At 36.2% G+C, this 25,278-nt stretch overlaps 1 protein-coding gene across 1 annotated transcript in view; it reads right to left on the reverse strand.

Annotated features, from left to right (window-relative positions):
* Positions 1 to 14,027: 14,027 nt before the first annotated feature.
* The window catches only part of ZBBX (zinc finger B-box domain containing), a 118,035-nt gene continuing 106,784 nt past the window's right edge, over positions 14,028 to 25,278 (reverse strand). Inside the window, exons 17-19 of the mRNA XM_021069755.2 lie at positions 24,611 to 24,868; positions 16,091 to 16,229; positions 14,028 to 14,305 (exon numbers count right to left, since the gene is read on the reverse strand). Of these exons, the coding sequence (XP_020925414.1) occupies positions 14,194 to 14,305; positions 16,091 to 16,229; positions 24,611 to 24,868 (509 nt within the window). The 3' untranslated portion in view covers positions 14,028 to 14,193. The remainder of the gene's footprint in view (positions 14,306 to 16,090; positions 16,230 to 24,610; positions 24,869 to 25,278) is intronic.

The raw sequence follows: 25,278 nt of genomic DNA on the forward strand, positions 1-25,278 counted from the left end.
TTTCGGGTTGTAGGAACCTGCTGCAAGGGCTACAGGTGGCTGGGCACCTCTTGGACGGACTATAGGCAGTGGGAGCAAACCTCCACAGTTATCTCAGACTCCAGAGGTGGGCGTGGCCCACCACCACTAGGGGTCTATGAACAGGAAACCACCTATAGCCCCAGTCACCTCTGCAGAGAAGGGAACTGCAAACAAGTACCACCCATTGCCATCATTCCCCAGGGAACACACATGCTATTGCCACTGCCAAAGTTCTGGGCACCACGCACACTGCCCTGATGGTAACTGTCACTTCCCAGGGCCCTTCAACCAGAAGCTACCTGCACCACCTCCCCATGAGTCTTTGCCACTGATAAGGGCCTAGTAACCAGGCTCTGGCTAATGGCACTGCACACTGAGGAAAGAGACAGCAAGCATCCAAACCAAAGGCAGCCTTCATACTCCCCCCGCCCCCCCCAAAAAAGTAAGCCTTCACAAACTACCCAGGGGCACACTCACATATAACCAGCCCTCCAAGACTACAGTAGTTGTTGTCCCTAAACTCACAGAATAAGAAAAATATAAGCAAAAGGAAGAAGCTCAGGAACCATTCAAAGAATAGGGGAATTCCCCTGAGGCAGCAAACAATGAAACAGATCTCTGCAGTCTAACAGATGCCAAGTTCAAAAAGGAGATAGTGAAATACTGAAGGAATTAAGAGCAGATATGAACAGTAATGCAGATTACTTTAGAAAGGAACTAGAAAATATAAGGAGGGGCCAAGAAAAATTAAAAAATTCAACTGCAGAATGACAAGCTGAGTTAAAGGCATTGAAGAACAGAATGAATAATGCAGAGGAATGAATAAGTGACTTGGAAGATAGAATAATGAAAATAACACAATCAGGACAGCAGACAGAAAAACAAATGAAAAAACGTGAAAACAATATGAGAGATATATGGGATAATATAAAGTGGGCCAATCTATGCATAATAAGGATTCCAGAAGGAGAAGAAAAAGAAAGGGGGGTTGAAAATATATTGAAGAAGTTATGGATGAAAACTTTTCAAAACTAAAGGAAACAGCAAGATACGGGAAGCACAGAGGGTCCCAAACAAGTTGAACCCAAACAGGCCCACACCAAGACATATTATTATAAAAATGGTGAAAGTTAAAGATAAGGAGAGGATTCTAAAGGCAGCAAGAGAAAAAGAGTTAATTATAAGGGAAACCCCATAAGGCTGATTTCTCTACAGAAATATCACAGGCCAGAAGAGAGTGACAAGACATATTCAAAGTTCTTAAAGGGAAAAATTTGCAGCTTAGAATACTCTACCCAGCATGATTATCATTTAAAATAGAAGGGGAAATAAAGAACTTCTTGGAGTTCCTGCCATGGCTCAGTGGAAATGAAACTGACTAGTATGCATGAGGAGGCAGGTTTGATCCCTGGCCTCGCTCAGTGGGTTAAGGATCTGGCACTGCCATGAGTTGTGATGTAGGTCACAGACATGGCTCAGATCTGGCATTGCTGTGGCTATGGCATAGGTCAGTGGTTACAGCTCTGATTTGACCCCTAGCCTGGGAACCTCTATATTAGGTACAGGCCTAAAGAAACAGAAAAAAAGAAGAAAGAATTTCTCCAACCAACCAACCAAAACTACAAGGATACAGCAATACTAAATCCATTTTAAAAGAAATTCTGGGAAGTCATCTGTATATAGGAAAGAAGTAAGAAGGCATAGGATGGAAGAAATCACAGCTGGAAAGTAATCGCTTAAATATAGATCTAAAAGAAAAAGAAAACCTTTTTGTAAAAGTGACAAACAAAATTTGGGGAAGGAAAGTAAGAAAATCTGTATTCTTTTTTGTTTTGTTTTTTAATGTTTTTGAGCCTATGTGACTATCAGGCTAAAGCAAGCAGATATAGTAAGGTGTCAACATACTTTAAAAACAGGGCAACCACAAATCAAGACCAAAAAAAAAAATCGCAAGAACTAAAAAGAAGAGATACAAGCATAAAATAAAAGGAAATCTCCCAACCAACAAAAGATAAAGGAACAAAGGAGATACATGGAATCAACAGGAAAACAAGGTTTAAAATGGCAATAAATACATATTTATCGATAATTACCTTAAATGTCAATGGAATGAATGCTCCAACCAAAAGACATAGAGAGAGTGCTGACTGAAAACAAACAAGCAAAGAAACAAGAGCCTACAATATGCTGCCTAAAAGAGACATCTTAGGGCAAAGAACACATATAGATTGAAAGCGAGGGGATGGAAAAAGATATTTCATGCCAATGGACAAGAAAGGAAAGCAGGAATTGTAATACTCATATCAGACAAAATAGACTTTAAAACAAAGGCCATAAAGAAAGACAAAGAAGGACACTATTTAATGATAAAAGGATCAATTCAAGAAGAGTGTTTTACACTGTCAATATATATGCCCCTAATAGAGGAGCACCCAAATACATAAAAAAAATACTAAAAGACATAAAAGGAGAAATTGATAAAAATACAATGTAGCATATTTAACACCCCACTCATATGAATGGACAGATCCTCTATACAAAAAAAATCAATAAGGTAACAGAGATCCTAAATGAAACAATAGAGCACACAGACTGAATTGACATTTTTGGGACATTACATCCAAAAAAAAAAAATCAGAATATACAATATTTTCAAGTGCACATGGAACATTCTCAAGGACTGACCACATACTTGGGCATGAAACTAACCTCAACAAATTTAAGAGTACAGAAATTATTTCAAGTATCTTCTCTGACCACAATAGCATGAAAGTAGAAATCAACCACAGGAAAAGAAATGAGAAAAAAATAACTACACGGAGACTAAACAACATTCTATTAAAAAACCAATGGGTCAATGAGGAAATCACAAGGGAAATTTAAAAAAAAAAAAATACCTTGAGACAAATTACAAAGAAAACACAACCTTCCAAAATCTACGGGATGCAGTTCTTAGAGGGAAGTTCATAGCAATACAGGCCTTCGTCAAAAAAGAACAATCTTGGAATTCCCATCATGGCTCAGCAGAAACGAATCTGACCAGTAACATGAGGACACAGTTTCAATCTCTGGCCTCACTCAGTGGGTTAAGGATCCAGCATGAGCTGTGGTGTAGGTCACAGATGGAGCTCAGATCCTGAGTTGCTGTGGCTGTTGCTGTGGCTCTCATTTGACCCCTAACCTGGGAACCGCCATAGCCATGGGTGTGGCCGTAAAAAGACAAAAAAAAAAAAAAAAAAGAGGAAGAAAAATCTCAAATCAACAACTTAAGCTATCACTTAAAAGAACTAGAAAAAGAAAAACAACAGAACCTTAAGTCAGGTGAAGGAAGGAAATCATATAGATCAGAGAGAAAAATTAATAAAATAGAGATTTTAAAAAATAGAAAAAATCAATAAAACCAAGAGCTGCTTCTTTAAAAGGGTAAAAAAATTCACAGACCTCTGTCCAGACTCACTAAGAAGAAGAGAGAGAACCTAAGTAACCAAAATAAGAAATGAAAAAGGAATGATCTCAGCAGATATTCAGAAATACAAAAAACCATAAGAGAATACTATGAACAATTATATGCCAAAAATTTGACAACCTAAAAGAAATGGACAACTTTCTAGAGACATATAGCCCCCCGAAACTGAGTCAAGAGGAAACAGATAATTTAAACAGACTGATCACTAGAAATGAAATTTAATATGTAACAAAAACACTCTCTACAAACAGAAGTCCATGACCAGATGGCTTCACAGGCAAATTCTACCAAACATACAAAGAATAACTTATGTCCATCCTTCTTAAAATTTTTCCAAAAGATTGAAGAAGGAAAAATCCCAAAGACATTCTTTGAAGCCACCATCACCAAATACCAAAACCAGACAAAGATACTACCAAAAAAGAAAGTTATAGGCCAATATCTTTGATGAATATAGATGCAAAAATTCTTAACAAAATTTTAGCCAACTGAATCCAACAGCACATAAAAAAGATCGTATACCACAACCAAGTGGGATTCATTCCAAGTTCACAAAAATGGCTCAACATATGCAAATGAATCAATGTCATACACCACATTAACAAAAGAAAAGTGGGAGTTCCCATTGTGATTCAGAAGAAATGAATCTGACCTGCATCCATGAGGATGCAGGTTCGATCCCTGGCCTTGCTCAGTGGGTTAAGGATCTGGCATTGCTATCAGCTGTGGTGTAGGTCGCAGACACAGTCTAGATTGACATTGCTATGGCTGTGGCATAGGCTGGCAGCCACAGCTCCAATTTGACCCCTAGCCTGGGAACTTCCATATGCCATGGGTACAGCCCTAAAAAGACAAAAAATAAAAAGAAAAGTGAAAAACCACATAACTATCTCAATGGATGCAGAAATAGCATTTGACAAAATCCAACATCCAGTTATGATTAAAAACTCTTACAAATGAGGGAACATAACTTAACATAATCAAAGCCATTTATGACAAACTGACAGCCAATATAATACTCAACAGAGAAAAGCTGATAGCCTTCCTGCTAAAATCTGGGACAAAACAAGAATGCCCACTCTCACCACTTTTATTCCACACAGTATTGGAACTTCTAGCCAAAGCAATCAGACAAACAAAATAAATAAAATGTATCCAAGCTGGAAGAGAAGAGGTAAAATTGTCACTACATGCATATGACATGATATTTTGTGTAGAAAAGCCTGAGGACTCCACACAAAAACTACTTGAACTGATCAATGAATTCAGCAAAGTAGCAGGATACAAGATTAACATTCAGAAATCAGTTGCATTTCTGCATACTAACAATTAAATATTATTAGAAAAGGAATATAAAAATATAATACCTTTTAAAATCACACCTGACAAAATTAAAAATTTAGGAATAATCCTGATCATGGAGGTGAAAGACTTATATGCCAAGAACCATAAAACATTAGTCAAGGAAATTATAGAGGATTCAAAGAAATTGAAAGATATACCACACTTTTGGATTAGAATAATTAATATTGTTAAAATTGTCATATTAGCCAAAGTAATCTACATATTTAATGCAATCCCTATCAGATTACCCATGACATTTTTCACAGAACTAGAACAAATAATCATCAAAGTTATTTGGAACCTTAAAAGAACCAGAAATGCCATAGCAAACCTGAATAAAAAGAACAAAACAAGAGGGATAACTCTCCCAGATTTCAGACAATACTACAAAGCTAAAGTAATCAAGACAGTGTGGTACTTGTACAAAAACAGACATATGCATCAATGGAACAGAATAAAGAGCCCCAAAATAAACCCAGACACTTGCGGTCAATTAATCTTTGACAAAGGAAGTAAGAATATACATTAGGAAAAAGGTCTCCTCAGCAAGTGGTGCAGGGAAAACTGGACAGCTGCATGTAAATCAAGGAAACTAGAACACACCCTCATACCTTGCACAAAAATAACCTCAAAATGGCTTAAAGACTTAAACATAAGATGACACTATATAGGCAAAACATTCTCCGACATCAACTGTACACATGTTTTCTTAGGTCAGTCTCTCAAGGTAATAGAAATAGAAACAAAAATAAACCAATGGGACCTAATCAAACTTACAGCTTTTTCACAGCAAAGGAAACCATTTTTTTAAAAAGAAAATACAACCTAAAGAATGGAGAAAATAGCTGCAAAGGATGCAATTGACAATAACGTTAATCTCCAAAAATACACAACTTATACAACTCAACAGCAAAAATGCAAACAACCCAGTTGAAAAATGGGCAGATCTCAATAGACATTTATCCAAAGAAGACATTCAGATAGGCAACAGGCACATGAAAAAATGTTCAACATCATTAACTATTAGAGAAATACAAATCAAAACTACAATGAGGTGCCAACTCACCCTGATCAGACTGACTATCATTATTGAGACTACAAATATCAAATGCTGGAGACAGTATGGAGAAAGGGAACCCTCCTGCACTGTTGGTGAGAATTTAAATTGCTACAACCACTATGGAAAACATTAGGGGGCTCCTCAGAAAACTAAATATAAAATCCAGCAATGCCACTCCTGAGCATATATCCAGACAAAACTTTCACTGAAAAAGATACATGCACCCCCATGTTCATTGCAACACTATTTACAATAGCCAAGAATTAGAAACAAACTAAATGTCCACCAACAGACGAATGGATTAAGAATATGAGGTATATATACACAATGGAATACTATTTAGCCATAAAAAGAACAAAATAATGCCATTTGCAGCAACATGGATAGAACAAGAGATTCTCATACTAAGTGAAGTAAGTAAGAACGAGAAAGAGAGATACAATATCACTTATGCGTGGAATCTTAAATACAGCCCAAATGATCCTATGTATGAAACATAAACATCATGGATGTTGAGAGCAGACTTGTGGTTGCCAAGGGGGAAGGGGAGGGAGTGGGATGGACTGGGGGTTTGGGGTTAATAGAAGCAAATGGTTATATTAAGAAAGCATAGACAATGTGGTCCTGCTGTACTGTTCAGAGAGCTATGTCCTATCACTTGTGATGTAACAGATGAAAATTAATATGAGAAAAAGAATGTATATATAGAGAGATAAAGAGTCATATATATATATGACTGGGGCCATTTTCTATATAGCAGAAATTGACAGAACAATGTAAATCAACTATAAAAAAATTTAAGAACAAGAAAATATAAACTGGACCAATCTAGCTTCTCTCTCTGGATTTAGAATTGAAAAGCCAATTTAAGAGCCTGAAACTATTAGCCGTCTGAGTAGCACTGAGAGGGAGGCTGTGAGGCAGAGTTAGAGGTCTGTATGAATGATAAGAAATTAAATCCATGGGCATAAGCAGAAAGAACAAGTGAATGTAAGAAGCCAATCATTAGGGGGAAACAGAGCTAATGTGTCCCCCAAAAATCAGGACACACATCATGAGTGTCCACGACCATCCCAAGGGAGCACTGTCTCAGGTTCAGGAAGCTTAAATTCCTATGAGGCTAACTCTTCCTATAGTTCCTGTTCTTGGATTTTCATACAATTCCACTTCTCACTAAAATAAACTTACTTTACTTTCAGTATTTTGAGTGGGTTTCTGTACATGCAGGGAAAAAAATCTAACTAGAAGTCAGTTGGCAAAACAGGAAGCTAAGACTAAATAATTCTTGAATAACTTTCAATGAACTGAGGAGGAGGAGGAGGAAAAACTATCTTCTTTCCATGGGTTCTCTGGCACTTGGTCTTACATCAAAGACACGTAAGTCCAGTGGCATATCTTAACATTTAATATTCTTTGAGAACATAAAGCCTGGTACACCGGACTGAGAGGGGTCTAGAGATCTTCCAGGACACTAAGTCAAGAATCTCTTACTTTTGTCATGGAAGTCTTTTCGGTCTTACAAAAAACATCTTTATATAAAAAACATCCAAGTACAAATGCTTTTGTTGGGCAACTCAGTCACCCTTTTTACTCCCTCACCAGATCAAGAAACCCTAGAAGTCCCCAGAACTCAGTTTGAAGCAATTAATCTCTCATTTTATATGTGGTCTTTAAAGAATTTAAGCTCCTCCCTATGGGAACTTAACCGTGGGGTTTTATCTCTAAAACCATCTGTAATCCCCGTCTCAAATGCACTAATATTCAACAATCCTACAAGCAATTACTTTATATTTGTTCTCTATGTATTCTTGTAAAGACTTCCAACATCATAGGTTTCAAAATATCTTAATATTGGAATATTCATTTGAGACGAATATTTTATATACCAGTATTTTTAAAAGAGTGCACTGAAGTCTTTGCCAAAGCAGCTTGGATTTGGGCACCAGTCCAAAGATTGAACTTTAAAGAGATGTGGAATGTGTTTCAAGAAGTCCTAAGGTGAAAACGTGAAGCTGAATAATTTTGATGTCTCTGTATAACTCAAGTATATCTTTCAGACTGAAAAAGAGGTATGGTTTATATAAGAAGATGAATGATTTAAGTATAGCAATGTCTCTTCAATTTGACTTATTTAAATCTTAAAAGGTTGGTTTCTGCCATACATTTCAAACCACATTAACTTCAAAATCTGTATATTCTGAAAGCAAGAAACTGTAGATCAGTGATGGAAAGATCATCAGAGGCTGTAACAGAGATGACCATGACTTCAGTATCCACTCCGTCTTCCGAGTAACAAAGCCCTACTTTTATTCTGAGCAGCAATGTGATCACTTAAGGAACTACATTTCTAAGCTCCTTACATCTAGATGTGACTAAGTTCTGGCCAATGAAATGTAAGCAGAAGTGTGTGAGATTTCCAGAAAGACTGGTTTAAAGGAAGCTGCCTCAGCTAGGAGGTGCCTATGGTGTTCTCCCAGCTTTCACTCTTCTTGATGCTTCAAATGCAGATCATGATGCTAAAGATCTGCAACCATCTCCTATGAAGAGGTGACCATGAGGATGCAAACAACAGAGATGTATCTGCCCTAAGAACTCTTGACTGTCTAAACCCAGACTTAACAAAGGAAATAAACTCCTCCATGTCATTCCACTGTTATTTGATGCTTCTTGTAATATAAAATTAAACCAAATCCTAATTAATTTGGTTGTCTAACTTATAAGATATTCTTCCAGGACTATGGATAGGAGGTAGGAGGAGAAAGGAAATGTCATGACTACTTTTGAAAAATAAAATGTGCATCTGTTTATCTCTTGCCTCCACCTGCAGCTCTCATTTTTTCAGTACAGAGGCTGTTTAAGAATTCTGCCATTATTTGAATAAACAAAATATTATAAAAATATGATAATTACTTAAATAATATGAAATCATATCAAAACTTACCCTAAAACATCTTTCATACTTATGTTGAATATATAAGATTTAATTAATTTTAAAATAGAGATGAAGTACATGCCCCTCTTAGAAATCTTTCTAAGCATGTGTACGTAGAATAATGTGTATTTGTTTTTTTCGATAGAAAGCAATTCACATATTGCTTTCTTCTGGCAGAAATAAGGGCATATAAAGAGCTTCTTCACAACTGTGTTTCCATAACTATTATTGTATATGTATCAGAAAAGAAACCCCCCCCACACACAATAATCCCATCAATTAATTCTTTTCATTTTATACATAACTGTCAACACATGGAGAACATTAAGAATAGTCTCTCCTTTTCCTTAACTATGAAAGACATTTGCATTAAAAGAGGAGGATCTTTATTTCCTTAGAGTTCATCTGTGCCTGCTGGTTATTCCCTAGCTAAAGCTATAATCCTGTTTGCAACATCATAATCATTTACCCAGCAAACAATCAGGGTGTCACTAACAAAGAATTATGACTTTAGGTGGGGGATAAACTACAGGCACAGATGAACTCTGAGGAAATAAAGATTGTTTTCATGCAAATGTGGCAAATAATAAATAACCAAGGGTGAAAATTATGATGAAACAGATTACTCTATAAAAACAGATTTGAGAAGGTATAAATAGTATGTTTTTAAATTTTCTCCTTTCTGGAAGTATGATGCACCAGGTGTTTATAAAGTACCAGTGCAATTTTACTATTTAAAAACTCTGACTTTACATATGAAGGAAGAAATCTATAAATACAGGGAATGATGTTTCAGAAAGATTTTTAATAAAATAAATTTAAACATTTAGATTTCAAATAAATGCCAGCTTAAAATAATATTCAATCTAATTGTTCAACTCACTGAAAGCATTCTTTGCTTTTGATATTGAGTGATTTTTATGGATAATTTATGTCAACTTGATCCTAAATTCACTAATTAATCCATCCATTAATTTGTCTCTATAGTCAATGATTGTAGGGTAAACCTATGAGAAATGAAGATAATAAGCATAGCATGGCAGAGCCTCTTCCAGTCCCAAGGGGTTTTGCACTCATTACTGCATTTTATACTCACACTATCTTTTGAGCTAAGTCAAGTCAGTATCTTTTTCTGCATTTCATGATAAAGAAACGTATTCAAATAAGTGATTTGCCATCCAGTAAATGGTGTAACTTGATAACCTGTGTTTCTCCCACAACATATATCATACTGTCTGCCTTCCCCTGGGAAAAGTCAGGGACTGGGGTAGCTTATCAGCTGGATCCTGAACATTCATGCATTCATTCATTACTAATGACCACCCAGTCTGAGCTACACATATGATAGGGGTGTAGCATATCTGGTGAACAAAATGGGTATAATCCATGCTCTATTGAACTGGATCATCTAGTGGAGAGACACATATTCAAAGAACCCACAAATAAATTATTATAAAAGCTATGAAGGGGGAGTTCCCATCATGGCTCGGCAGTTAAGAACCTGACTGGTATCCATGGGGACGCAGGTTCAATCCCTGGCCTTGCTCAGTGAGTTAAGGATCTGGCGTTGTCGTGAACTGTGGTGTAGGTTGCAGACGCAGCTTGGATCCTGTGTTGCTATGGCCCTGGCGTAGGCCAGCAGCTACAGCTCTGATTAGACCCCTAGCCTGGGAACCTCCATATGTTACGGGTGCATCCCTAAAAATACAGAAAGCCAAAAAAAAAAAAAAAAAAAAAAAAGCTATGAAGGAAAAAGTAGGATACTGTGAAAAAGAATAAAGGAAAAGAAACAAGGGGAATTAATTTAGATAGAAATTAGGGAAAGTCTCTTGAGAAGGTACATTTTGTCAACTTGGGGATGAGAAGTGTCATGTAGCCAAAATCAACATGAGATAAGCATTCATCTTTCCAACAACTGAATCATAAGTACAAAAAGAACGGGTTTGTCTGTATCAAGGCATTATTTAAAATATTTGAGTGCCTTATAGATATGGAGCCATTGTGTAACATTCATTTGTTCAAGAAAGTATTTCTGTTCATCTCACATATAAAACACAGAATTAGGTGGTCTTAAGGGTGTGGTGTCCCACTGGCGGGTGTTGTGTGACACACTCAGAGTGCACCAGATGTGAAAGATTTCAATGAATATCCAACCACATATTAAAACTACCAAATATCTTTTAACTTTAATTTGTTTTCATCATGTGTACACATCCAGAGCTCTAAAATTATAGAATTTCCTATGGCTCTATATGAGTAGGAAAGTGTGCATATACAACTACTAAATCCCAACCTGCATGTAAAATCATGTGATCATTTGTCCAATAGTTGCTAGAGGCACACTGTACCAACTCTAGAATTAGTAATATGGTTGTGATTCTAGAATGTCTGTAACTCTCTCAATTCCACAGCCAGGACTGGGTGCATGCCTTTAACAGCGATTTTAAGCTGATCTCCAAAATGAGGTAACACATTAAAGCTGCTTCAGGCAAAGGTTCTAATCTTATTTAGTTTTTATTTCCTCATTAGACTAATGGCAAAGGAATTAAGGAACTTTTCTAGATGTGTGGTTATGGGAGGCAAATAAAGGCAGAAGGGGGTCTGCTCTGCCCCCAAAAGACCATCAATGTTTAATTTCAATGTTATATTGGAAGTCAAGTGATAAAGTCAACAGTACACTCCTTATTTCAAATTCTTACCAGAAATGCACTGATGACAACTAATTATCAGCTTCTTTTTTGTTTCAAAATTCTTATATTATAAAAGGTGATGGCATCTTATAAAACCTCTTTCTGAGCTAGTTCATAAAAGATTCAAGCTATGATGGAATAGGCAGAAGGAATAGTAGTTGGTCCTACTTTCCTAATGAGACTAGGACATCTCCTGCCATCATGTCTGAGAAAAAAAACTGGAGTTTTATAAATTGTACTTAGAAAAAAAATTGCCTTTTCTGTCAAAAGGTAAAAGGAAGCTGTCTTAGAGCAAAGGAGAGTAGGGAGAGCCAAGAAACTTTAAACCTGAGCAGAAATGCTGAAAAGAAAAACAACACAATTTCCTAGCTTAACAGAGGAAGAGGAGATCCCTATTTTAACTATAGATACTAAAATTCAGAAAGCCACAGCCTCAGGATAAGATGCCAGAAAGGCTTTTGACACAAATGGCAAAGACTCGAGAGGGACTCCCTGTTGTCCGTCTATGACATTGTGATTGAAGTGCTAAGAAGACAGTGACAAGTACCAAGGAGTCACACTCTTAAGATATCCATTTCCTTCCAAAAATGTTATTCTGATAGTATGATTGGGTTTTCTGATTACCTATTGTTCACCTTGTTAATCACTTTGAATAAATGGTGTTTTATGCTAAAAGACATAGAAATGGCTATAGGTCTCTTCATCATCATTTTCTATCCTGTCAGTAGATGATATGTGTGAATAACAGAACAATTTATTGATGCCGTGAAAAAAAGTATCAAAGATAGATTTGCACTAAGCAACCATTAGTCTCGTATAAGGGATTACTACCCAGAATCTCAGAATTTAGAGTCAGAATATTACCTAGAAAAGAGAATTTGAACCCTGAGATATGATTATGCTAGGGTAATGGCATAACCAACCTGCAGAGCCAACTCCTTAAGGGGAAGCTGTCTTAAAATGTCAGAGTGACACCCATAAAACTGCCCTCCCATGTCATCTTCTGCTCTTTTTTAAGCCCTTGCATTATAAAATTATGTAAAACCTTGAACACCTACCAACACCAGGATCCACTGTCACTCAACACTAGTGGATCACTATCATTCAGCACTTCCAGATAACATTTCCAGATAATCTGAATGATTATCTCTATCACAACAGTCCTTCAGACTGATCAAATTTGTGTTAGAGTTCTCTGGAGAAACAGAACCAACTGTGAAGGCTAGCAAATCCACAATCTACAGAACAGGCCAGCAGGCTGGAGACCCAGGGAAGAACTGATGTAGCTTGAACCTGAAGACCATCTGAAAGCAGAATTTTCTCTTTCTTAAAGGACCGTGGTCATTTTTGTCTTAAGACTTTAAGATAAGATGATTGGAAGAGATCCACACACACATGGACAGTAATCTGCTTTACTCAAAATAAACAATTTAAGTGTTAATCTCATCTGAAAAAAATTCCTCCAGGAGTTCCTGTCCTGGCACAACAGTAAATGAAAATGACTAGTATCCATGAGGACACGAGTTCGATCCCTGGTCTTGCTCAGTGGGTTAAGGATCTGGTATTGCTACAAGCTGTGGCATAGGTAGCAGATGCTACTCAGATCCAGTGTTGCTGTTGCTCAGCTCCAAATCTGAACCCTAGCCTGGGAACTTCCATATGCCACGGGTGCAGCCCTAAAAAAACAAAAAACAAAAAACCTTCATAGAAATATCTAAAAGTGTAACCAAATATCTGAGTACTTTAGCCTTGCCAAGTTGACACATAAAATTAAGCATCACGCTGACCCTCCCCAAATGAGATACTTAAGGGGTATTTTCTGTGTTTTGCTAGAACAGAGAATGGCAAGTATTATGTCTACTTTATTTTAGGTCATCTTTTTTCTCTTCTAGCAGCAACTTTAATGTTATCAATAAATGTTAAAAACACTAACAGAAACAAACAACTATAATCTCCAAAGAAAAAATGGATTCCAGGCTCAATAAATGATACTGCCAAGTATAACTTGGCCATCAAATGTACTTTGATGATATATTTATTTAAAATATATTTTAACAATTAAATATTACTTTAACAATAATCATGTGCTCACTTATATAATACTATACAACTATACCTCAATATAAAATTAATTAGGTAATGTTTAAAAGATAATCATATACTATCTTTTAAGTTCTTAGAGACATAGTTATAACTTACCTCTTAAGTTTCACTAAATTTTACTAATATGATACATACTATATATAGATTAGTGTTTGACACATATAATTTAGAAGAAAACGCTCTTGAAGTTCCCACTGTGGCTCAGTGATAATGAACCCAACTAGCACCATGCAGATGCAGGTTTGATCCCTGGCTTAGCTCAGAGGATTAAGGGATCCAGAGTTGCTGTGGCTGTGGTGTAGGCCGGCAGCTGTAGTTCCTATTGGACCCCTAGTCTGGGAACTTCCCTATGCCACGGGTTTGGCCCTAAAAATCAAAAAAAGAAAAAGAAAAAAGAAAATGCTCTTAAACTTGTAATTTCACTAACTTTTATTAGTCTGCAAACCTTGAAGTATCAGAGACAATAATCAAAGTCTCTAGGACAGGTAATCACTTGATAACTTTTTTCAGTTGTTTGCTTTACTCTGGATACAAAGTGGAAAAAGTAATGAACAAATGATCACTAGGTAACCTGTGATCATGGGAATGTCATGACATGTTGTTCCTCAAGAAAATCTTCTTCCTCTTCATCTGTACTGCTTTCAGAAAGTGTCTGCCAAGACTGAATTTCAGTATCTTTTTCAGAAGAGCTGGAAATACATTAAAAGATCAATACACAATATACAGAACCAGGTTTCAACTCTTCATTTATCTTCTGATCAATACTGCACAAGTTGAAGTCATTGGAGGCAGACAGCTGTAAGGGGGCTATCTCAGACTGAGACCATAATTTTCAATGTGCCCAATATACCAAGCCTCCTTTTAATGAGAAATTCTCATCATTCTCCCTCTACCAAGAAATAAAGCCACAGAGGAACTAAGGAGAGGAGTTTTTATGGTCTTTGGTTGTGTCTTTCACTGATGATTCAGAAGGCACTTCAGAAACTTGCAGAGCCTCAGGGTCATCATTAAGAACATTCGTCATTACATTGGCTGTTTAATAGAATCCCAATGAATAGACTGCCAGACAAATCACCTCTTTCATGTACAGTAAATTAGGACAATGTGGATAGCCAGTCAAGATATGCCAAAACCAAAATTAATGACAGCAATTATATAGTTATTTTATTTTGTTGTATTTTATGGTGGAGAGGAACTTGTGGAAACTCTAATGCATTGCTTCCTGAGGTCTGGGGGAAAACAGAGAATGAAGGGAAAAAGAGAAGCCTGTAGAGTTCAGATATTTTGGTCCAAGGTATCTAGAAATTCAGCCCATGAATACTACTGAATAATACAAAATACTTCACTCTGTGATGGATATAACCCTTTTTTTGGATTTTATGTCCAATACAAGCTAAATCAGAATTTCCTAAGCCCTTGTCAGTGGACCAGTGGATTTCAATCTAATTATAATGTTTTCACTAGTCTAAGGAGAGAAGAAAAAAAAAAAAAAGGACAAGGTAACAAATTTTTCATTAAAATTTTTAATTTTAAAGAACTGTTCTTTATTCTATTAATATGGTCTCCTTATATTTTTAGTACTAAAGGTCCTTTCTTTTATGAAATCATGGTGAGAGTATGTTGTTGGTTTACTTTGTTCTTAATGACTTTTTTAGGGGAAAAATAGAAAATTTGTATTGATCCCTTAGAAAAAATGTAGGTGGTGTTAGAAATAAAAAAAATTCTAGGAGCACAGCTAAATGATTCCCTCCTTCAGAAGGACAGTGTAATGGATTCCTCATTTCCTTTTACCAAAATATTAGACCTCAAACCAACAGAGGAATTTACAATTCAAGGCACTTTTATTTTACATTTATTTTAGTCTTTTTAGAAGGATCCCTCCTCCTTTTTCAAGGAATTCTAGTATGTCAAAAATAGACTGACATGAGTACTTTTCTGAAGCACTTATTAGTATAAGCCATGTTCCTTATAAACTGATAACCATCTCTAAACCTTAGCTTATGTAAAGAAAGAATGAAATTATGCAAATTAAAATATGCTATCATCAACAATCTAGACGATTTCAAGAAGGAAACTTCTCAATATTCTATTTGAAAAACTTTATTCACATTGAGTAAGAGTCTATTAATGGAAAGTATTGAAATTTAGCAAGTTAATGAATGCAAGTAAGGCAATTGCTTTTCAATATAAGAAGAAAGGTTGAAGGATTATTAAATTCCAAATGTCTTTTCATTTTCCTGACACACATTGTGCAGCAGAGAATTATCTCTTCACATTAAAGTAACCACTTCATAAGCCTTTTACTAAATCCTGATAATAGGTCAGCAAAAGTCCTAAACATTTTACAGAGAATGGCCATATGTAAGTACACACATGAGGATAATTTTTCTTTATGTAGTAAAGATAACTAGTTGGAGATTGTCAAAATTTTTACTGTGTACTATCTGTACATATAAGCTGCAGATTTAACCTACCTCTGTGTCTCAACTTCATGGGGGCTCCTTGCACATGAGGTCTTAAGGAAATCTAGGGTAGTCTGACTTACACTCAGCGAATGGTTGTGGAAGGCTGGTAATTCTTCTGTGGTTAGGCTGTAAAGTTGTTCCAAAGGATCTGAAATATTTGATTTCATACATTGTCAACACATAAGTTCAAGAAACAAATGTATAGCATATGGTGCTGAAAGTTTACTCAGAGTAAACCACAGCAGTACAAAGACTGTCAGTACAGATAATCAATAATCTAAATTTTCTAGTATTTGTAGCATGGGCACAATATGAGCTAAGTTTGATCTGAGATTCCAAATTAGGAGATGGGTATCATATCACTTTAATCACATAGACTTTTTTTTTTTTTTTAGCAATTCCTCCATTTTTCCAGGTTTGTTGAGATATAATTGACATGTAACATTGTATAAATGTAAGATATACAATGTATTGATTAGAAAAACTTATATACTGTAAAATGGCTACCACCACAGTGTTAGCTAACACCTCCACTATGCCACATAATTACCATTTCTTTTCTTGGTGAGAATATTTAAGATCTTCTCTCTGGGCAACTTTCAAGTATATAATACAGCATCACTAACTGTAAACACTGTTCTGTGCCTTAGATCCCCAGAACTTATTTACTTTATAACTGGAAGTTTGTGCTCTTTGACTAACATCTCCCCATCTCTCCTACCCCTCACCCCTGGTAACCAACACTTTTCTCTGTTTCTATGATTTTGGCTTTTTTAGAGTCCACATGTAAGTAATATTTGTTTAGTATTTGTATAGTATAGTATAGACAGTATTTGTCTTTCTCTATCTGACTTATTTTACCTAGCCATATTGAGTTCTAAATATACTTTACACTTGTGTCAAATGCCCTGAAAATTCACAAAATCCCAAAGAAATATCAAGTGATCCTCTTTAAAGCTAAGATGTTGTGCAACTCCTCAACCTGCATGAATGTTAAACACTTTACTATATCTTTTTGTCTTCTGAGAAATAAGAGGTTTTCCCCCAAACAATCTGAGTCAAAGGTTAGTCTTGGAAAAGCTGCTCTTTCTTTTTAGACTTCCTTGCTTTGTTTGGGTAGATAATAACCACGTGGTTGTGAAAGGGGAGAAGTCTTAGATCTTTTTCTTTTTCAGGAAGTTGGCCTGTGATTCAGCCTGGGTAAGGACAAATAGTACAAGTTAAATAAGCAAATGCATAAGCAAACACACCTTTAGATAAACTAACAAAAAGTCAAGTATAGGAATAAATACAATTACTATGTTAGGCCATGATGCCTTCTTTTTACCATTGGTAAAGTTGTAAGATCTATTACCTTATGCATGAGGTTATGCTATGGTGACTTTGAAAACTGTTAAAGTTACTGGTTGATATTCTTCCCTTCATTTTCATAAAAGTGCCAAGATCAGAAGGACCAAACACCAAATTGCTTGTATTATACACTTGACTAAAGATAATTTTGGGGGGGGGTGAATAGTATTAACATGAAGGTTTTGAGCAAGTAGAGATTCCCCTACAGAAGGTAACTTTGGAGTTCCCCTTGTGGCGCAGTGGAAATGAATCCGACTAGGAACCATGAGGTTGCGGGTTTGATCCCTGGCCTCACTCAGTGGCTTACGGATCTGGGATGAGCTGTGGTGTAGGTCACAGATATGGCTTGGATCTGGTGTTGCTGTGGCTCTGGTATAGGCTGGCGGCAACAGCTCTGATTAGACCCCTAGCCTGTGAACCTCCATACGCCACTGGTGTGGCCCTAAAAGGACAAAAGACAAAAAAAAAAAAAAAAAAAAAAAAAAAAAATTTTAAATTTTAAAACAGAAGGTAACAGATTATTTCTTCTGCAAGATAGACCTCAATACATTTATGACTGGCAGTGTCTTTGAAAGCTCAGTGACTTCCAAGTTGTGATACATGGAGAAATTCAGTAGGCTGAAGGACAAGGCTTGCACTCCTACCACCCCAAAGCAATCAGGACAGTTTTCCTCGCTCTCATTTATCTTTGGGAACTCCATATAAGATTAATTTTGAGAAAAACAAAAGATTCCTTAGCTAAAACTTTGTCCCAGCCCCCATTATTGGAGATTTGAGGGCCTACAGGGGATTGGTTACTTGTTCAATGTCACACAACTACATAATCGAAGAACTGGAACTCAACCTAAGCTCTTTTAGCTCAACAATGTAATAAATCACTATGTTCCAGAATCTAATTCTTTAGCATTAGTCTATTATTTTCTCTCCTATTTTTCCACAAGATGAAGGAAGACAGCTATGCAAGGTCCCTTTATATACCCCAATGATAAAGAATGTTACTCATGGGAAAGCAGTCAGTTTAGGGTTTGGAATTGGTAGAACACAGTGCTAAGGTCCAATGGTGATACTTAGTCCAAGGAATCCCACCAGGAGTGATATTCAACTTCTGTGAGGCACTTGAGTCCTAACTGAGTGAGTGCAAACCTAGTTCAAATTGTGCAAGTAGAATGGGGCTATTTTTGTATTATTACCTATTCTCAAAATTATATTTCGCAACACCTTGTGAATTTAACAGGTACAAAGGTGATATTACTTGACTTTTCAAGGCAGAGAAAAATAAAACTGCCTACAAAATCCTACTATAGTTTACTGTTAAAACTAAGTCTTCTGATTTTTCTCATACAGGGCCAGGGAAGGCTGCCTTGATGTTTATATTGGACGTTTTGATTTAGAACAATCAAGTCAGACAATTGTTGAGGAGTGGATTCAAGTTCAATCTGTTCTAACACTGGAATAAGAGTGATCATTGAAAAATCTCTTAAATGCAGTAATAGAGAATGGCAAAGGGGAAAAGTTGGGTATATACTAAGTTCTACAGTGAATTTATAAAACTCAGGCCATTTAAAACAGGTACATAAAACTTTATTCTATGGGGAAATAGACACATATATAAACAAAGGAACCAAGTAAAGAAGAAAAGAAGAACCAAAGAAACAGGTCAAAAACTTCAAAGAGCAGAAACAAAGCAGACAGGATATTTCCCAATTAGAAACCAATAACAAAAATAAGAACAACTTCTAAAGGATGACATACAGCTACAAAGGACATCTCAATGCTCGGGAGGTGTGACAACCAGGACCCTAGCCCTGCAGCCTGTGAGCGCAGGTCCAGCCTGTCAGCCTCTTTCCCCTTCACCACTGTCTTGCCTTGTTTACCCTCCATGCCTTCTTTCTTTTGTTTTACTCTGCCCACACTTTCTCTCTCTCCGCTGGTCACAAGAGTAATTTGAAGTAAGGATTTCAAATTATTTAAGTGGAACTATGGTCTGGTGTTGAGACAAAGGAATGTGGGGCAGACTTGCCCAGGTTTTTGCCTGGGAGCTTCTGGGCACCCAAGAGAGGCAGTCACTGCATCACCCAGAATGTCACGTACTATATCCACAAAGGTGAGATTCAAGTAGTATCTGTCCCTTCTACCCCACAGGGTAGCTATGAAGATCACAGAGCATCATTACATGTAAGAACTGTGATTATTAGTGTTCATTGAATGGGTTCATAGTCCTTATAACAGCATTTTTTAATATGTTGACTTTCAATTATATGGAGCATTTAATATTTTTTTCTGAAATTCAAAGATGTATTAAAGCAAAAAGATTGTCATTTTAGCCCATCCTAACCTGACTGCCTTTACAAGAGTTAGCTAGTTAATTCATTGACTATAAATCCTGATTAGCCCTTTTATAGTTTAATATTTTACCTGATGGTCAACCTGTATGAATAAAAGGCTCCAATTACTCAGGTAGCCACTGCCTCTGTATTTTACATCATAGACAGTATGGCTACTTCTGCTACTATCAGGTGGATTTTTATTCTTTCTTATTTAAGAAAAAGTCCTTTCCTCTCTATAATTACTTGGCTCAGTACCTGTGGACTTGTACAAATATAAGATTGCCATGGGAATTTAAGGATTACAAGAACTCTCTCTTAAACCACAAACCAGAATGAGTTTAAAACAAATGCTTTACAATGTACTATTACTGATTCTTTCTCATAATTTATAATCTTCTGATATTTTCCAATTTTTTAGGCTATAATGACATCCAAAAACTGACAAAGTGCCTTGGTAAGATAATTATGTTCATAGGTTGATATCATTAAGGGAGTGACTATAGTATTACTAAAGATATCTGTGACGGGAATTATGAACTATAGCTATAGTTCACTATTATCCTCAAAGTGGCCAAGAAGAAAACAGTTTTAAAACGGAAAAAGATTTTACATGTTTTTGACTGAAAATTGGATTTTCCAAGAGCACCTTACTTTACTATACCAAAAGCCCGACTCACTGGTTTCTGGTATAATTTAAATTTTTTCAGGACTGCTTATTTACTGGTTATTTAACTGTTAAGAATGTGTGTGTGTGTGTGTGTGTGTGTGTGTGTGTGTGTGTAGAAGAAAGAAAATTTTCATGAATATTTAATAATATACGATTGAATTATATATGATATAATTTATAATTGAATTCAATCATTGAACAATCTTATGATAGCCCCATTATTTATACTCATCTATACTCATCTTTTATACATGGAAACCAATGCAAAGTGAGGTTAAGAAAGTAATTCACTCACTGTCAGGAACCCAGGAAGTGGTGGTTTCAAGTTTCAAAACCAGACCCCTGGCCCCAGAGCCTGGCTCTCAACCACCCTGCTTTGCTGCCTCTGTCTCCTGACTCATAGGGAAGCTGTGTCTGCAACCTGCAATGCACACACCCCAGCCAGCCGGCCCAGCCTCCCCCTGAAAAGGCTCTACCATCAGCCTCTGCAACTGGAGTCTATGTAGTTATTTTCTGTTTTTTCTTCTCCAGGCTTCTTGGCAGGGCTGTTTCCTTAGAACTTAGAGGAAGTGGCTGTATCCTTGAGCCAACAGAAAACCAGTCAGAAGGTTTGCTGCTCACAAAAAGGCAGCTTTTTGGGTATGCGAACTCATTTCCATTTGTATAAGAGTCCAATTGTGCAGCTCCTCCTGAAGGGTTTTTTTCCAGAATACAGCCTGAGTAGTGACACACGTGGGTGGGATTTTTCTGCCCATTGATGCTGAGCAGACTACAAAAGCCTGTGCAGAATCAGTGAATTTTCTAGAATAGGGCCTGATTGTACTACAGCATCTGCTGCCTCATTGGTTGTTGGGATGATTCAGCTGAGATGTTGTCCTCTTCCTTCCTTGGCTCCAGGTGAATGTCACCGAAGTTGTGCCCTCACTCATCCAAAGCCAACCTTCCTGAATAGAAAGAGAGCCATTCCTGGGTCAAGTATGAGTAAGGGATTGTGTTCTGCTCCTGGACTATCTGAAAAGCCCTGGCAGTTCACAGGCTACATGGAGTCTGCTTGCTTATGTATATGAAAAGTTACATAGTCTAGTGAAAATGCTAGTGTTGATGTGTGAGGAAATGAGTGACACAGGGGAAAAGTGAAGCATGTAAGGACAAACCTGATAAAGGACATGGAAAAGCTAAGAAGTTTGAAACAAACAAACAAAAAAAAGACTACTGTTTGTAAAGTATTTCATTTGTAAATAACGGAACATCAATTTATCAAAATAAAAGGCTTTCATCTTCTGATTAAAAATTGTATGATTATCCTTTTGATCCAATTCAGATCTGACATGCTTCATTTAAGAATCAGCTTTTAATATGAAAATTACCTCCAAGGATATTTATATTTGATTTTTAGTCATGTGAGGTAAGGCAAATGAATGATGGGTAAAAATGGATCAAGGACCCTCCTCCTCCAACTCCTAATGAAATAAACAGGAAAAGCAGCGAAGTAAAAATAAAATAAAATCATAAAAGGGACCAAAGAAAGAGGTACAAGTTCGTACAATAAACTTTGACTAAGGACAACCAAAGGAATAAACAGAAAAGTCACTGAGGTATAGCTGGGGGCTACTGCTGTCCATCTTCCCTTCCCACCCAGTATCCACACAAACCAGTAATGGGAAAAGAAGAGTCATCTATGGTGTTTACATGTCTCAACAACACCACATCAATTTGGAAAAAAGTGGGATGTAAAGAGAAAATATGCAAAGTATTTTTAAAGCCTTAAACATCCACCATAAAATTTTAGCAAAGGCAATAAGAAAATTGCAAACCTGCTATTGGGGACAAAACACACTACACACTTGAAATCAGGTTCAGTGAATTTGGGCATTTAATAAAATCCAAAAAAAATGAGAACCCAGATCCTTCAATAAAGGAGGCTAAGCTCCCCAGTCCATCTATCTTCCCTGTATCTTTAAGCCAGCAGGATACAGAAAAGAGTGCAACAGCCAACCCACAAATAGTAGCTCCAAAGAGAAGATGGACACATCCTGTGGGGAGCATTTCAGGGAGAATGCAGTCTCACTATATCAGAAAAGAAGAGGATATGAACAAAGTCACCCATAACACATGTGTTCAAATAAGATACAAAGAAATGACAACAGCCAGTTACACAAATGAACGGCAATCCAAGAGTCCACGGCACACAAAGAATGACTAAATGAAAGACCAATCTGATAGATAACAGATCAAGACCAAAAGAAAATTCCCACATAAATCCTTTGGCTACAAAAGAAATAATGAAAATGACATTTTTAAAAAGAATAAAACCTTATTTCAAAGATCAAACAACATATCAGACATCAAAAAGGAAAACAGTCATATTCCTGGATTGAATCCCACATCAGAAAAAGGCAAGCTGTAATGAATATCACTGAGACAATTTAAAAAAATTAGATATGCATTGTGGATTAGAGAATTATAAACTTTCAATGTTAAATTTCCTGATTTTGATCTCTGTGCTGTGGTTATATAAGACAATACTGTTGTCCGTGAGAAACACTGAAGTAATTTTAAAGGGTCAGGATGTCTATAACTTCCTCTCAAAATGTTTGGGAAAAAAAGAGTAGTTGTGTATGTGTGTGTGTATACAAATGAGGAAAAGACAAACATGATTAATTAGGTAAAGTGATATGGGAGTTCCTGTACTATTCTTGCATTTTTGCAAATTTTCTGTTAAGTATAAAATTGTATCAAAGTAAAAATTACAAAAAAAATCCAAACATACCTATAAAGATCTCATTTATTAAGTTAAGCAATAAAGAATGGACTATAACCAGCTGAAAACTGAAATTCTGACATGGAAGACAAATTTGAGATAATCACGGTAAATGCAAAAGAAAATACAAACTGGTTAAAACAGTTGAAGAAAATGTAAGTAAATCCATTGTATAAAGAAGATTTAACATAGACATTTCTCAGCAAGAGAAAGCCAAATGGAATAGAAAAGAAATTCAAATACACAATAGCAGAAAATTTCTCTGAAAATAAGGAGGAACTTATGCGCTTTAAGAAATAGTGAATTACTGACATTGAAACATAATCCTGGTCCAGTAACTCAATTTCAAAGATTAAGAAAAAAAATTCTTCAAACACCCAGTCAGGAAAGAAGCATGTCACAGGCAAGAGAGAGGGTGAAGGGAAACATCAGAGATCTCAGACTACTTCACAGCAGATTTCAGACCCAGGAAATGATGAATCAGTGAGTGCAAAGTTTAAGAGAAAAGTTACTGAAGGAAATTACTCACAATTTGCCATACACTGTAAATCAACTATAATAAAAACATTAAAAGTGAATAAATAAATAATGAAAAAATTTTGAAAATGGTAGGATGCATTCTCAAACATGATAGGACTCAAACAATAGAGCTGCCCAGAGCTCTAACTGGGGGAAAAAAACTATTTGACAATTAAATTCAACCAAACCAAAGGTAAATGCAAAAACTGTGCCAAAGGACTAAGTAGCATCATATCCAGGGACAGAAGACCGTGGAGTAAAGTCTACTAAGTGCAGAGGGAAACAGAAATTGTAATCGACTAAATTAATCTTGCTGACCTGCCAATCAACCATAAAGATAACACACATTCTCAAGAATGCCGCAATAGAAACTTCTAGAAATGAATCAAAATAAAAGGCTCAAAATTGGAAAGTCTTAGTAAAAATGCAGAATCCCAGGCTCTACCCTAGCTTTATTGAATCAGAGTCTACATTTTAACAAGACCCCTGGGGAATTTGTATACATACTGAATCTTGAGAAACTGCTTCAAAAGATCTAACAATTCAATTCTCCAACAAACATGTTGAACAGTGGCTTTTAAAGCTACAGAGATTGGATGCTTAGTGAGTTTGTAGAAAGGAGAAAAAAAATTTTTTTCTGTCCATATGAAGGTCCTTAAGCTGCAATTTAACCATGAATTATGTGAGCTGAGGGGACCATCTCTGATGTGGCTGAGCATCCACTTATTTTATAGCACATATTTTATTATCAGAGTGACACTGGAAGATAGTCAAGAAAACAGACAGAGATCGATGGTTAAAAGACGAAAAAGGAAAGGCTTGTTTTCTTGGAGCATGGTATGAAGAATCAGGCAGAAGACAGAGTTAATATTCCCTGCAGTGAAAAAAAAAAAAAAAATCATCACCTGCAAGATTTCTCAGCACATTTAATTCTTCTTCCAAACTATCTAAGGTTTGTTGATCAGCAGTGTCATCTAAGAAAGGCTCGTTGTGGTCAGTATCATCAATATATTCAATTTCTGAAATTTCAGAAGCAGCTCTAGACAGTGATTGAGCAGCTGCATTTCTTGATTGGGGATGAGAAGAGGAAAGACAGCTGGAACTTCTTTTCACAGAGGTGGAAAGTGGTAAATTTGCCGTTGAAGGTCTCTGTGATGTCTGGCCTAAAACACAAAATAAAAAAATGCAAATCTACTCTTTTAAAAATTCTGAATGAATACTTAAAGTTACATAATATCATCTCCCTGAACTTAGAACAGTCAAACTCATGCAACGGAGTTTATAAGAAAATGAACTTCTGGTTTAACTCAATTTGTTAACCCCAAATTACTTTCCCTATGTCATAAAGAACACTTTTGGGTTATTCTCTAATGATTTTTTTGGCATTAAAAAAAAAGGAAAGCTAATTTTAATATTAACTAAAACAAAACATCTGTAAACCCATCAATTCCAGAACAACTCAAATTCCAATCTTATCATCTATCCCATAGACAATCACTGTGCCATGTTTCTTAAATTCTAGGACAATACCACATTGTGCCTTGGAGGAGAAAAAAAAAAAAAAAAAAAACCT

Source organism: Sus scrofa, chromosome 13, assembly GCF_054392235.1.
Source record: "Sus scrofa isolate SSC_HxYL_T2T_F1_AM1 chromosome 13, Sscrofa_HxYL_maternal_Yorkshire_Landrace_v2.0, whole genome shotgun sequence".
Taxonomy (NCBI): Eukaryota; Metazoa; Chordata; class Mammalia; order Artiodactyla; family Suidae; genus Sus; species Sus scrofa.